At 40.1% G+C, this 15,327-nt stretch overlaps 1 protein-coding gene across 2 annotated transcripts in view; it reads right to left on the reverse strand.

The window, feature by feature from the left end:
* Positions 1-12,005: 12,005 nt before the first annotated feature.
* N4BP3 (NEDD4 binding protein 3) overlaps positions 12,006-15,327 on the reverse strand; it is a 60,468-nt gene continuing 57,146 nt past the window's right edge. For both annotated transcript variants that reach the window (XM_077265677.1, XM_077265678.1), the window contains exon 5: positions 12,006-14,748. In XM_077265677.1, coding sequence (XP_077121792.1) covers positions 14,218-14,748 — 531 coding nt within the window. In that variant the 3' untranslated portion in view covers positions 12,006-14,217. The remainder of the gene's footprint in view (positions 14,749-15,327) is intronic.

Below are 15,327 nucleotides of genomic sequence, written 5' to 3' on the forward strand. Positions count from 1 at the left end.
TGGAGTCCTGGGTTCTAATCCCACCTTGGAAACATCTGCAAGGAGTTTGTATGTTCTCCCCATGTTTGCGTGGGTTTCCTCCACATTCCAAAGACATACTGATAGGGAATTTAGATTGTGAGCCCCATCAGGAACAGTGATGATAATGTGTGCAAAACTGTAAAGCGCAGTGGAATATGTTAGCGCTATATAGAAATTAAAGATTATTTTATTATTTATAAGGGGACAATACAAATATCTCTCTGAGGATCTTTTTATACCAAGGAAGGTGACGGTCACAAGGGGGGCAATCTCTGCATCTGAAGGAGAGAAGGTTTTTACATAAAAGAGGATTCTCTACTGTTACGGCAGTGAGAAACTGGAATTCCTTGCCTAAGGAGGTGGTGATGGCGAAGAGGTCAAGAGAGGCCTGGATGTCTTCCTGGAGCATATAGAAAAACTAATACCAATAAAAAATGTTGCTTTATTAGAATTTAATTAAAAACCATCCAAAAAATGTGAAAAAAAAACAAAAGGCTAAAAAAAGCTGACCTGCAAAGCACCAAAGCACGATAGATTAGGTAGGCCTAATATCCCTAATAGACATACATTGGGTAGGCCTGATAGCCCTAAGTAGCCCCTGTCAATAACCTGCCTGACAGTGGAGGTTGGCACCCTACACTATGTTCCAAATTATTATGCAAATTACATTTTTATCAGATTTTCCTAAATGGTTGGTGCAAATGACAGTCAGTCTAATAAAAGTCATCACCTGTTATAGTATACATCGAATTTTATTGAAGAAACCTCCCAATGATAACAGTATAATCTCCAAAATGAATAAAAACTCAAAATGCACTGTTCCAAATTATTATGCACAGTAGAATTTCTAAGGCTATGTTCACACGCTGCGGGTTTTGCTGCGGACCCGCAGCTGTTTTGCAGCTGCGGGTCCGCATCCTTTTTCCATGTAGGTTACAGTACAATGTAACCTAATGGAAAACAAAACCCGCTGTGCCGACGATCCTTTTTTTCTGTGGAAAATCCGCGCGTATTTTCTGCAGAAAAAAAGAAGGAGCATGTCACTTCTTGGTGCAGAATCGCAGCGATTCTGCACCCATAGAAATGCATTGAACCGCTAACTTCCCGCATGGGGCTGTGCCCACGTTGCGGGAAGTTAAGCGGATAATGTGCGGGTGGTACCCGGGGTGGAGGAGAGGAGACTCTCCTCCAGGCCCTGGGAACCATATTTGGGTGTAAAAAAAAGAATTAAAATAAAAAATGATGCTATACTCACCTCTCAGCGCGGCCCGCGGCGTCCGGTCTCAGTTGCTGTGCCGAACAGGACCTGTGGTGACGTCGCGGTCACATGACCGTGATGACGCCGCGGTCACATGACCGTGACGTCACGAAGGTCCTTGTCGGCACAGCCGCTTGCAGCGCCGGGGAGATCGCGACGTCAGAGGGTGAGTATAGGCAATTTTTATTATTTTTTACATTACTATTGCTGCATATGCAGCATCAATAGTACAGCAGTAATCCCGCAGCGGAAACCGCGGAACAAACCGCGAAAAATCTGCAGGGATAACCGCAGCGGTTTTGCCCTGCAGATTTTCAATTCCGCTGCGGGATTAACCCGCAGAGGAACCCGCAGCGTGTGAACGTGGCCTAAACATTTTATATGTTTTAAAGAACTGAAAATGCTCATTTGTGGAATTTGCAGCATTAGGAGGTCACATTCACTGAACATAAAAGCTATTTAACGCCAAAACATCCCAACAGGCCAAGTTACATGTTAACATAGGACCCTTCTTTGATGTCACCTTCACAATTCTTGCATCCATTGAACTTGTGAGTTTTTGGAGAGTTTCTGCTTGTATTTCTTTGCATGAAGTTGGAATAGCCTCCCAGAGATGCTGTTTGGATGTGAACTGCCTCCCACCCTCATAGATCTTTTGCTTGATGATCCTCTAAAGGTTCTCTATAGGGTTGAGGTCAGGGGAAGATGGTGGCCACACCATGAGTTTATGTCCTTTTATGCCCATAGCAGCCAATGACTCAGAGGTATTCTTTGCAGCATGAGATGGGGCATTGTCAGCATGAAGATGATTTTGCTCCTGAAGGCACGTTTCTGCATTTTAGACCATAGAAGAAAGTTGTCAGTCAGAAACTCTATATACTTTGCAGAGGTCATTTTCACACCTTCAGGAACCTTAAAGGGCCTTACCAGCTGTTTCCCATGATTCTGGCCCAAAACATGACTCCTCCACCTCCTCGCTGACGTTGCAGCCTTGTTGGGACATGGTGGCCATCCAACAACCATCCACTACTCCATCCATCTGGACCATCCAGGGTTGCTCAACACTTATCAGTAAACAAGACTGTTTGGAAATTAGTCTTCGTGTATGTGTGGGCCCAATACAACCATTTCTGCTTGTGAACACTGTTTAAGGGTGGCCAAATAGTAGGTTTATGCACCACAGCAAGCCTTTGAAGGAGCCTACACCTTGAGGTTCGAGGGACTCCAGAGTTACCAGCAGCTTGAAATATCGGTTTGCTGCTTTGTAATGGCTTTTTAGCAGCTGCTCTCTTAATCCGATGAACTTGCCTGGCTGAAATCTTCCTCATTATGCCTTTATCAGCACAAACACATTTGTGCTCAGATACAGCCACAAATCTCTTAACAGTACGATGATCACGCTTATGTTTTTGGAAAATTTCTAATGCTTTCATCCCTTCATCAAGGCATTGCACTATTTGATGCTTTTCAGCAGCAGAGAGATCCTTTTTCTTTCTCATGTTACTTGAAAACTGTGACCTGCTTAATAATGTGGAACATCATTTTTAAGTAGTTTTCCTTTAATTAGAATCACCTGGAAAACCAATTATCACATGTTTAAGATTGATTTCAGTGATCCATTGAGCCCTAAGACACAATACCATCCACGAGTTTATTTGAAAAACAAAACAATTAAATCTTTATGACACTTAAATCCAATTTGCATAATAATTTGGAACACAGTGTATATCAAAAGCAAATGGTGCCCCCGCTCCACGGCGGCTCACCCTAGAAGCCCTGGAAATAGTTTTTCTATGAGCACTGTTTATAACTAATCCTGGCTATCTGAGTTAATAATTTGCTTTCTGGAGCATAACAGTATTGTATCTTACAGTTATTAGGTTCTTTAGAAGGACATAGATCTAGGGATTTATTCTGACGGAATATAAGCTGAACTAGATGGACAAATGTCTTTTTTTGGCCTTGCTAACTATGTTACTATATTGTCAGCTTCATCTAATCTGATTTGTGCCCTGCAGGCTCTGCAGACTGCAGTATCATCTTCTTTAGATATGCCTCCCTCTTTCCATTTGATAAACATTTCTTTCTTCCTTATTAGCATGTGTTTAAGTTCTGTGTTCTTCCATCCTGGTTTCCTTAAATGCTTCCTATTCTTCCCTCTTTTCGGAATTGTTAACGATTGTGCTTTGAGAATCTAATTTTTCAAAATTTCCCATCCTTCCTGGACATTATTGTCCTTAAGGATATCCAGCCATTGGATCCCTCTGATTCTCCTTCTGAGTCCCTTGAAATTTGCCTTTCTGAAATCTAACCATGAAGTCTGAGTCTTCACAGGTCTTCCTCTTCTAGTTATTCAAAATTCTAAAATGATACTGTATGGGGACAGATTGACCTACTAGTGATTGTTCTTTGCCCATCATTCTTCGTTAAATTGTGTAGAGACCAGTAAACAAGTGCTGAAATATTGTCAATCGCGATCTTTTAATCAAAGCATGTAAATGCAGCCTAAATGTTTGAGGGTGATAGTGCAATGTGTTAGCATTCAGTTCCCCATTTTGTCTAAAACTGGCCCTGTGCATATCGCATATAAAAAGGTGCTTCTCACTAAATTGCAATATCAAAAAGTTAATTTATTTCAGTTCAATACAAAAAGTGAAACTCGTATATAGAGTCATTACGAACAGAGTGACCCATTTCAAGTGTTTATTTCTGTTAATGTTGATGATTATGGCTTACAGCTAATGAAAACCCAAAAGTCATTATCTCAGTACATTAGAATACATTATAACACCAGCTTGAAAAATTATTTTAAAATCCGAAATGTTGGCCTACTGAAATGTATGTTAAGTAAATGCACTCAATACTTGGTCAGGGCTCCATTTGCATCAATTATTGCATCAATGCGGTATGGCATGGAGGCGATCAGCCTGTTATAAAAACCCAGGTTGCTTTGATCGCAGCCTTCAGCTCGTCTGCATTGTTGGGTCCGGTGTCTTTCATCCTCCTCTCGACAATACTCCATAGATTCTCTATGGGGTTAAGGTCAGGTGAGTTTGCTGGCCAATCAAGCACAGTGATACTGCCGTTTTTAAACCAGGTATTGGTACTTTTGGCAGTGTGGACAGGTGCCAAGTCCTGCTGGAGAATTAAATTTCCATCTCCAAAAAGCTTGTCGGCAGAAGGAAGCAAGAAGTGCTCTAAAATTTCCTGGTAGACAGTGGCACTGACTTTGGTTTTGATAAAACACAGTGGACCTACACCTGCAGATGACATGGCTCCCCAAACCATCACCGGATTGTGGAAACTTCACATTAGACCTCAAGCAGCTTGGATTGTGTGCCTCTCCACTCTTCCTCCAGACTCTGGGACCTTGATTTCCAAATGAAATGCAAAATTTACTTTCCTTGTGGAGTGTGTCAATGACTGCCTTCTGGACATCTGTCAAGTCAGCAGTCTTCTGTTTCAGTAGGCTCTACAGTCATGGAGACTAAGGCTAGGTTCACATTGCATTAAGTACATACCGTTAAACGGATCCGTTAAATGCATGTACAGAAAAGAGCCAAATTTCTTGAAAATCTGGCTTCACGTTCACTTGTGTTAACGCACGTGACAGCGTTTGTCATTCTGATGTCCGTTCGTGAAGCATCCGTTTGTCTGCGTTTGGCACTGTCAATAAAGTTGCGCTTTTTTTTTTTTTTTTTTACACATATCCGACGTGCACTACACACTCACATGATGTATACAGAGATATATAATATAATACTACTTAGAATTGTACTTACATTGCCTCTGATCGCTTGCAAGACACTCACACTGTGCTACAGGCGTGTTGTTGTGTCCCTTCTCCTAAAAATGGCTGAAATCATATTTCCTGTCACATGACCACCCTCATTAACGCAATTCAAACGTATGGTTTTATTGGAAATTTTGCATGATTTGCATCTGGCTGCGTTTGCAATAGCCTTCAATGGCAGAATAGATGCTTTCCGTTAGTCTTGCGTTAGTTTGACCGGACCTGAAAACGCTGCAAGCCGCGTTCCAAGGTCCGTCATAAAAAAAACGTAATGTGGCAAACGCATGCCAATTTAGGCATGCGTCACGATGCGTCAGACAATGCAAGTCTATGGGTGCGTTACAATGTCCGTTACATTGCGTTTTCACTACTTAAAAACGTGTCCGTTTGACGGACTCCCCTAGCGCAATGTGAACCTAGCCTAAAGGACCTTTTTAAACGCTTAGGAAGCTTTTAAAGGTTTTTTTTTGTTAATTATTCTAATTTACTGAGATAATGACTTTTGTGGTTTCATTGGCTATAAGCCATAATCATCAACAGAAATAAACACTTGAAATAGATCACTCTGTTTGTAATGACTACAGAATAGGAGTTTCACTTTTTGTATTGAAGAACAGAAATTTATTAACTTTTTGATGATATTCTAATTTTGTGAGAAGCACAAAATGTTGTGTTGTCACTTGACCTCACGCTGTCACAACTTAGCAGTCTGTAGTCAGTGTGAATGCAAACTTTTGTTCCAAAACTATTCCTCTTCTACCCATCAATTGGCCAGGCACTAGGTTCAAGCCTGCTTGATATCCTGTCAGAACTGACTAATGTAAATAACTTTAGGTCTACATAAAATGTTCCCTTTTAACCCCTTCCTGACATCTGATGTACTATCCCGTCGAGGTGGGGTGGGCCCGTATGACCACCGACGGGATAGTACGTCATACGCGATCGGCCGCGCTCCCGGGGGGAGCGCGGCCGATCGCGGCCGGGTGTCAGCTGCATATCGCAGCTGACATCCGGCACTATGTGCCAGGAGCGGTCACGGACCGCCCCCGGCACATTAACCCCCGGCACACCGCGATCAAACATGATCGCGGTGTACCGGCGGTATAGGGAATCATCGCGCAGGGAGGGGGCTCCCTGCGGGCTTCCCTGAGACCCCCGGAGGAACGCGATGTGATCGCGTTGCTCCGAGGGTCTCCTACCTCCCTCCTCGCCGCAGGTCCCGGATCCAAGATGGCCGCGGCATCCGGGTCCTGCAGGGAGGGAGGTGGTTTACCGAGTGTCTGCTCAGAGCAGACACTTGGTAAGCCTGCAGCCCTGCACAGCAGATCGCAGATCTGGCAGAGTGCTGTGCACACTGCCAGATCAATGATCTGTGATGTCCCCCCCTGGGACAAAGTAAAAAAGTAAAAAAAAAATTCCCCACATGTGTAAAAAAAAAAATAAAAAAAATATCCTAAATAAAGAAAAAAAAAATAAATATTATTCCCATAAATACATTTCTTTTGCTAAATAAAATAAAAAAAACAATAAAAGTACACATATTTAGTATTGCCGCGTCCGTAACGACCCAACCTATAAAACTGCCCCACTAGTTAACCCCTTCAGTAAACACCGTAAGAAAAAAAAAAAAAAACGAGGCAAAAAACAACGCTTTATTATCATACTGCCGAACAAAAAGTGGAATAACACGCGATCAAAAAGACTGATATAAATAACCATGGTACCGCTGAAAACGTCATCTTGTCCCGCAAAAAACGAGCCGCCATACAGCATCATCAGCAAAAAAATAAAAAAGTTATAGTCCTGAGAATAAAGCGATACCAAAATAATTATTTTTTCTATAAAATAGTTTTTATCGTATAAAAGCGCCAAAACATAAAAAAAATGATATAAATGAGATATCGCTGTAATCGTACTGACCCAACGAATAAAACTGCTTTATCAATTTTACCAAACGCGGAACGGTATAAACGCCTCCCCCAAAAGAAATTCATGAATAGCTGGTTTTTGATCACTCTGCCTCACAAAAATCGGAATAAAAAGCGATCAAGAAATGTCACGTGTCCGAAAATGTTACCAATAAAAACGTCAACTCGTCCCACAAAAAACAAGATCTCACATGACTCTGTGGACTCAAATATGGAAAAATTACAGCTTTCAAAATGTGGTAACGCAAAAAATATTTTTTGCAATGAAAAGCGTCTTTCAGTGTGTGACGGCTGCCAATCATAAAAATCTGCTAAAAAACCCGCTATAAAAGTAAATCAAACCCCCCTTCATCACCCCCTTAGTTAGGGAAAAATTAAAAAATGTATTTATTTCCATTTTCCCATTAGGGTTAGGGTTAGGGCTAGAGTTAGGACTAGAGTTAGAGCTAGGGTTAGGGCTAGGGTTAGGGCAAGGGTTAGGGTTGGGGCTAGGGTTAGGGCTAGGGTTAGGGCTAGGGTTAGGGCTAGGGTTAGGGCTAGTGATAGGGCTAGGGTAATTGCTCGGGTTAGGGCTAGGGTTAGGGTTGGGGCTAGGGTTGGGGCTACAGTTAGGGTTGGGGCTAAAGACAGGGTTAGGGTTTGGATTACATTTACGGTTGGGAATAGGGTTGGGTGTGTCTGGGTTAGAGGAGTGGTTAGGGTTACTGTTGGGATTAGGGTAAGGGGTGTGTTTGGATTAGGGTTTCAGTTATAATTGGGGGGTTTCCACTGTTTAGGCACATCAGGGGCTCTCCAAACGGGACATGGCATCCGATCTGAATTCCAGCCAATTCTGCGTTGAAAAAGGAAAACAGTGCTCCTTCCCTTCAGAGCTCTCCCGTGTGCCCAAACAGGGGTTTACCCCAACAAATGGGGTATCAGCGTACTCAGGACAAATTGGACATCATCTTTTGGGGTCCAAGTTCTCCTGCTACCCTTGGGAAAATACATAACTGGGGCCAAAAAATAAGTTTTGTGGGAAAAAAAAGATTTTTATTTTCACGGCTCTGCGTTGTAAACTGTAGTGAAACACTTGGGGGTTCAAAGTTCTCACAACACATCTAGATAAGTTCCTTGGGGGGTCTAGTTTCCGATATGGGGTCACTTGTGGGGGGTTTGTACTGTTTGGGTACATCAGGGGCTCTGCAAATGCAACGTGACGCCTGCAGACCAATCCATTTAAGTCTGCATTCCAAATGGCGCTCCTTCCCTTCCGAGCTCTGTCATGCGCCCAAACAGTGGTTCCCCCCCACATATGGGGTATCAGCGTACTCAGGACAAACTGGACAACAACTTTTGGGGTCCAATTTATCCTGATACCCTTGTGAAAATACAAAACTGGGGGCTAAAAATCATTTTTGTGAGAAAAAAAAAGAATTTTTATTTTCATGGCTCTGCGTTATAAACTGTAGTGAAACACTTGGGGGTTCAAAGCTCTCAAAACACATCTAGATAAGTTCCTTAGGGGGTCTACTTTCCAAAATGGTGTCACTTGTAGGGGTTTTTAATGTTTAGGCACATCAGGGGCTCTCCAAACGCAACATGGCGTCCCATCTCAATTCCAGTCAATTTTGCATTGAAAAGTCAAATGGCGCTCCTTCCCTTCCGAGCTCTGCCCTGCGCCCAGACAATGGTTTACACCCACATATGGGGTATCAGCGTACTCAGGACAAATTGTACAACAAATTTTGGGGTCTATTTTCTCCTGTTACCCTTGGTAAAATAAAACAAATTGGAGCTGAAATAAATTTTGTGTGAAAAAAAGTTAAATGTTTATTTTTATTTAAACATTCCAAAAATTCCTGTGAAACACCCGAAGGGTTAATAAACTTTTTGAAAGTGGTTTTGAGTACCTTGAGGGGTGCAGTTTTTAGAATGGTGTCACACTTGGGTATTTTCTATCATATAGACCCCTCAAAATGACTTCAAATGAGATGTGGTCCCTAAAAAAAAAATGGTGTTGTAAAAATTAGAAATTGCTGGTTTTAACCCTTAGAACTCCGTCACAAAAAAAAATTTTGGTTCCAAAATTGTGTTGATGTAAAGTAGACATGTGGGAAATGTTACTTATTAAGTATTTTGCGTGACATATGTCTGTGATTTAAGGGCATAAAAATTCAGAGTTGGAAAATTGCGAAATTTTCAAAATTTTCGCCAAATATTCGTTTTTTTCACAAATAAACGCAAGTTATATCGAAGAAATGTTACCACTATCATGAAGTACAATATGTCACGAGAAAACAATGTCTGAATCGCCAAGATCCGTTGAAGCGTTCCAGAGTTATAACCTCAAAGGGACAGTGGTCAGAATTGTAAAAATTGGCCCGGTCATTAACGTGCAAACCACCCTTGGGGGTGAAGGGGTTAATGTAATGAAAGACTGTCACTTTAGCAACATGTCTACCATAAAGAGAAAGCTCTGCATTAAGGCATATTTTAATTGCAGCCTTATATGTACAGATCAAAGCCAGTTGCAACCTTTGATCTTGTATCATGGATTTAAATATCATGTAGGACTCGGAGATTAAACATCTGACATCTAACCTAAAAAAAGGAAAACTGTAGTTAACATCCAACAATCAATAATATATTTGGGCATGTGATGAAATAGTTCCGGTGTTTTTTTTAGTAGCATTCAGATATAGCTAAGCTTGGTTTCTGCTCATCCTGCCAAGTTTTGTAGACACCCACTGATCTACTGTCTCAGATCTTCATCTCTGTGCAGCTGCTGGTGACAAGTGAGTTCTTGCCCTAGCAGTCCACGTAACTCATATGGTGAAATGAAATGAAACTAGACAGCTTGTTGTTTTAATGAGAACATTACAAATGAGTAAATTCTACTGCTCATAATAGGACAAAAGTTCAGCGAATCAGGAGAACATGTCACATTATGCATTGTGATCCTTGTCCATTCTCGCCCGCTTAACTTGTGACTCCATTCTAAAAACTGCACCCCCATGGTGCTCGAAACCAGATTCAGGAAGTTTATTAACTCTTCAACTGCTACACAGGAACTGAAGCAATGCAGAAGGAAAAACTGGACATTTAACTTTTTTTTTTTTCACAAAAATTTTAACTTTAAATCCCAATGTGAATACTTTTCTGCCCAATGATGACAGAAGTATTCTCGAAGTGATACCTTTATTGGCTATCCAGAAAATAATATATTGTATTTTTCAGATTATAAGACGCACCTTTTCCCCCAAATTTGGGGGGAAAAACGGGGTGCATCTTATAATGCGGATATACCTTACCGGCCACGGTGGAGCAAGGTCCCAGGGTCATTGTTGGATTGCCGAGATCTCCATCCGCGCATCATGTGCCACCCCCGGCAGCCATTTTCCCGGAGTCCACTGCATAGTAAACCATGTAAGTGTAGGGACACTGGGCTTTCACAAAATGTCAGCAAAGCCCCCCGCACCAAACACCCGCAGCGGCACACATCCGAACACCCCCTCGTCCCAGCCTGCAGCAACACTTCACTCTTGCCTCCTCCAGCAGCAACCTTGGGACCCCGCTTCACCGCAGCCACTACCCCCGGTAAGCAATAAGACGCTTGGATTGTAAGAAGCACCACTATTCTATTAGAAAAAAGTTTTTATCCTATTTTTCTCCTCAAAATTTGAGGTGCATCTTATAAACCGCAAATACGGTACAATCCCTTGCTCAATGTGCCTTATATTGGGGGTAACAAATTTGGAGCACCTTTCTCTTTAGGTTCAACCATGGGAGTAAACATTTTATTTTTTAAGCTTTCAATAATGTTTTCTTTCTCTTGTGATCCTCCAAAAATAACCGCCGCTCATCCTCAAATCAAAAAAAGTACAATTATAAGTGGTTTTCGGACTCTAAATTAAATATCTGTTCTGAAATTGTAATACGCTCTGGAGCGGATTGATGCACAGTGCATGAACACAAACACACAGTACAACTTGCACAGTGAAAACTATCAGTTTCTCAGCAAACTAGTCCTATCTTCAGCTTACAGTTTGCTAAAGGCACATTAAAAAAATGAAAACAAATAAGTAGCGATAAGCTTATCTTAAAGGAATTGGACATGTTCAGAGGAATTTTTTTGTTCCCTTAACAAACAGGACATCAGAAAATCACCTACTAATCTAGCCCCATGCTGTTGCAGGCAATTACGTGATAACATACATTATAAATTTAAATCTTGCCTTCATGAGTGTAAAACCATTAAGCAGAGTCTTCGGGATGGTACTGTATTCTGGTCAAGTCACAGAGTTATCTTTTGGTTTGGTGAAATCAGTGCAGACATCTTGGCGATCCAATACGTACACTTGCAGGATCCAGGCTCTGTTATGTGCATGACAGACAGATGCGTTATGAGCCTAGATCATGCAAGTGAATGCACTGGATTTCAAAGGTCGTAAGACTGAAGCGACAAGAAGGAATGGGATTCATTTTTCCCACCCAAAAAAGATGACTGTCAGAATGTACCGCCCTGATGACTCACGACAGCGGTTTTAAAAACACGGAGGTAAGTTTTTAAGTTATGACTATCAGACAAACAGAAAACATAGCTTGGCTACAAACCCCATAGTAATGATCATGTAATTACCTACAGAATCATGGAATTCGGTTAATAGCTGATTTTCTGATGTCAGGCTCCTTTTAAATGCATATATTTTTGATTGAAAATGTTTGCAGTTTGGTTTTGTTACAAATTTTGCACAGTTTGCCTGTTATAGCCTTTGTGTTATGTATTGTTGGTGCAAAAATGAGTTAGAAGCCATCAGTGAGTTTGTTCTTATGGAAGAGTATCACTTGTCTTTATTCTTTTGAGCTCATTCAATATGCAATGAAAGTAAATCTGTCATGCCAGTCTTTTACCAGTTTAAAAAAAAAAAAAAAGAAAAAAAAGACTGTGCACTTGTACGTCCCAAGGAGTTGGAAAATGAATTTCCAGGACAAAAATACAAAATCATAGCTTTTGAGACATTACTAATAAAAAACAGTCAATTTATTTTTTAGCAGAGTTATTCACATTTCAAATTTAAAATAAAATAAAATCACAAAAATCACACAATGTGCACCCAATTTTACATTGTTTCGGCAAATCTTTTTGCAGTCGTCATCACTAAAATGCACAGTAACAGATATTAACATTTACAATGTTTTACATAAACAGCACCAGGTTCCACTGCTCAGGAAAATAGGCTTGTTATTTACTAGGTTGGCCAGAGCCTTACATTTTCCAATAATCGGCTAAATTGACACAATAAGAAATTTGTTGACAAAGGACCTATTAGCTCTCCTGACGTGTTCACTTTAGCAAATGCATTTTCAATAAAACATTAATCCTGGCACAATTAGATTTTTCAATATTCTGTTCCTCTTCTACTCTACTGGGAAATGTATGAATAAATAAACTGGGTTTTAAAATATCTTTCATCCATAGGGGTTATTCCTACACATTGTGACAATCCATTCAATGATGCTGACCACAATTGTTCAATGAAAAACAAAATATAGCATGTGGCAATTTATCAGCTGCCGGCGTTACAGGAAAGATTATATATCTTTGTACCGTGTTAGCCAGTAGATAGAAAAATTTTTAGACTTGAGAAAGTTGTGTGTGAAGTTATTACTTTCATGGTCAAATACAAATAACTTGAAATTTATACAGCAAAAATTATTCTGGAGATGAGGAAATAAATCTCCAAACATTTGAAGGGGTTGGTCACTTTAGTTTTACTGAACAAATTTGATTTGGATGTTATTTTCTAGCACTGACAAATATGAGCACAGTACAGGTTCTCCTTCTATATTGGCTAGTGCAGCCTATCTGCTAAAGGGCAGCTGGTGGAGAAGCATGTGCCCAGACCTGTGATCTTCCTCCTCCAATGGAAAAACACTGCACGTGTAAGCCATTTTTCATTTTTAGGATAGATGGACATGTTTAGTCACATGCTCATCCGTCAGCAGCCATTTTGGGAAGCGCAGCATGGTGAGCAAAACTGAGAACCTGTAACACATATGTTAGCAAGTTCCACAGAATCATGTCCCCACATGGCCAAGCAAAAACATTCTATAAGTCATCGGTATATGGGAGAAATGTTAGTTTCCTTAAATAGTGAAGTATTTGATAGCTAAAGAATTCAGCCTGAAAAGTGACAGTGTGATAAAATTAGATTTAAAGGGGAATAACAATGACAAGTTAATTTATTCACACATTTCTTGTAGACATAACAGAAGAATGGGACAACTCCGAGTTCATGGAAAAGTTACTCCCGTCTTTCCATTTTCTGATTAATACATTTACTAACACATAAATTAAAATGAACAGCCAGCTCTCCTGACATATCAAAACTATCCTTATACCATTTTATAGCTGATCAATAGCATGACAAATAAAATTAATCTAGCTATATCAGCTGTCTCGTCAACAACTTTCAAAATTAATGGGACATTTATTTCATTGGTCTTTGGAAGAAATACCTATACACTGCTTAATGATAGCATTACATGTGACTGGTCCTGTACAACCAGTTTTTGAATCAAAGTAATAAATCCTTTAAGCAGTTCTAAAAAGGTTAAGAGGAACCACCTTCTATCAAACAAGGGAAATTAACTTGGTTATTTTTGACCCGTAAAACTAAGCTTCTCAGATCATTCACCTCATCAATATTCAGCAAGACCAAGGAGTTTATTGGCCCAGAACTTAAGTATTAAACTTAATTGTAGAGGTTAAAGGTTTAAAAGCTTCTACAAATATAGGTATGCCTTCACAGTTCTTAAAAATCATTAAGTCCTGAAGCCTCAATAGACAGGTAATAGGGTAATCGGAAGAAATCCATAAATTGCTGAAAGTAGTCCACACTCAGACGTTTTGAGAACGCCGCTGTTCTCTAGTCATGGACGAATATCCTCCAACAATAGTTGGCATGTCATATTTAAATCTAAAGCTTTGATAGGTCATGTCAACATCTGTCAACTTAGGTCACCAATGCTAAGAGGAATTAATAGTGTTCATGACCAAATAATTGTGACCCAGAGAATGATCCGGTTTCTCCATACAACATAAGACTATTTCCTTAGAAAGCAATATTTCCTTCTTTGTGAGAATTATCTCACATCGTCTAAACTCATAAATAAACAAATCAGCTCTTCCTTTGTCCAACACATGCTTAGCTCACAAAATACTGCATACTATTTCATGTTGTTTCAAATGAGTCCACAGTGTCCATCCAAACAGAGGGTGTACTTGGAGACTGAACTGGAATAGGTCTAATATCTAGAATCTGTCTCTCAAGAACATGATTGCGATGATACATTTCTAGATAGCTTGCCTGGATCTCCTTCTGATACCTTAGCACTTTATCTTTTTCTTCTTTCCATATTTTCCTTTCATTCTCAAAATTCAGCATCTGTGCTTCATTCTGACGTCTCTCTAGCATCAACTCAGCCTTCAGCCTTTCTAAATCCGAAGCTTCTGAACCCTTAGAGTCATCTATACTAGAGTTATTTCCTTGGGTATTTGTTAGATCTTTTTCCTTGGAAACTTCAAAAGCCTGAAGACGAGCTCTTAAGTCTGTAGACTCTTTTTCTTTCTCTCTTGCCGTAGCTTTTGCTTCCCGAAGTTGCGTCTTCATTAAGAATACTTCCCCCATTTTCTGTGTAATCTCGGCTTGACAGTCTCTAAGCTGTTGTTTCAGGAGAGAAATCTCACCAGCCTTCTGAGAAATCTACAAAATGGAATGAACAAAAATTATTGAGTAACGCAATGGTGTACAGTAGAAGTTCAAACTATTTTATAGTGTAACAAGAGAATACAAAAGTTCATCTCTGTCAGAAGGGCCTTTCTGGTGAGGTGCCCATTTGGTGTCATATGGCAGAGCTGGGAGGTCACGGCTTTCACGCAAGTTATATCCCGCAGTGGCCTTTCTATGGTTGTATAGTTTTCCATTTTAGCAACATAACTTAGTACTTTAATGTTCTACTAGGTTCAGAAAAAACTTTAAACTGAAATATAAGTAATGTTTAACCTTTCTCACCACATCTAGCCTTGACCATCCTGACCAGCTGAGGATTTTAAAAATCTGACATGAGTCACTCCATGTGGTAATAACTTTGGAATGCTTTTTACAAACCCATCTATTCTGAGAATGTTTTTTTCATGACATTGTTCTTTTGCTTAGCTGTAAACCTAAATAATAGCAAATTATATTTAAATAAAATATTAGTTTGACATTTTTAAAAATTAGCGATTTTTTTATACTTTAAATTTCTACTGTCCTGAAACTAGATAGTCATGACACCTGAAA

The sequence above is a fragment of the Ranitomeya variabilis genome, chromosome 5 (genome assembly GCF_051348905.1).
Source record: "Ranitomeya variabilis isolate aRanVar5 chromosome 5, aRanVar5.hap1, whole genome shotgun sequence".
NCBI classification, from domain to species: domain Eukaryota; kingdom Metazoa; phylum Chordata; class Amphibia; order Anura; family Dendrobatidae; genus Ranitomeya; species Ranitomeya variabilis.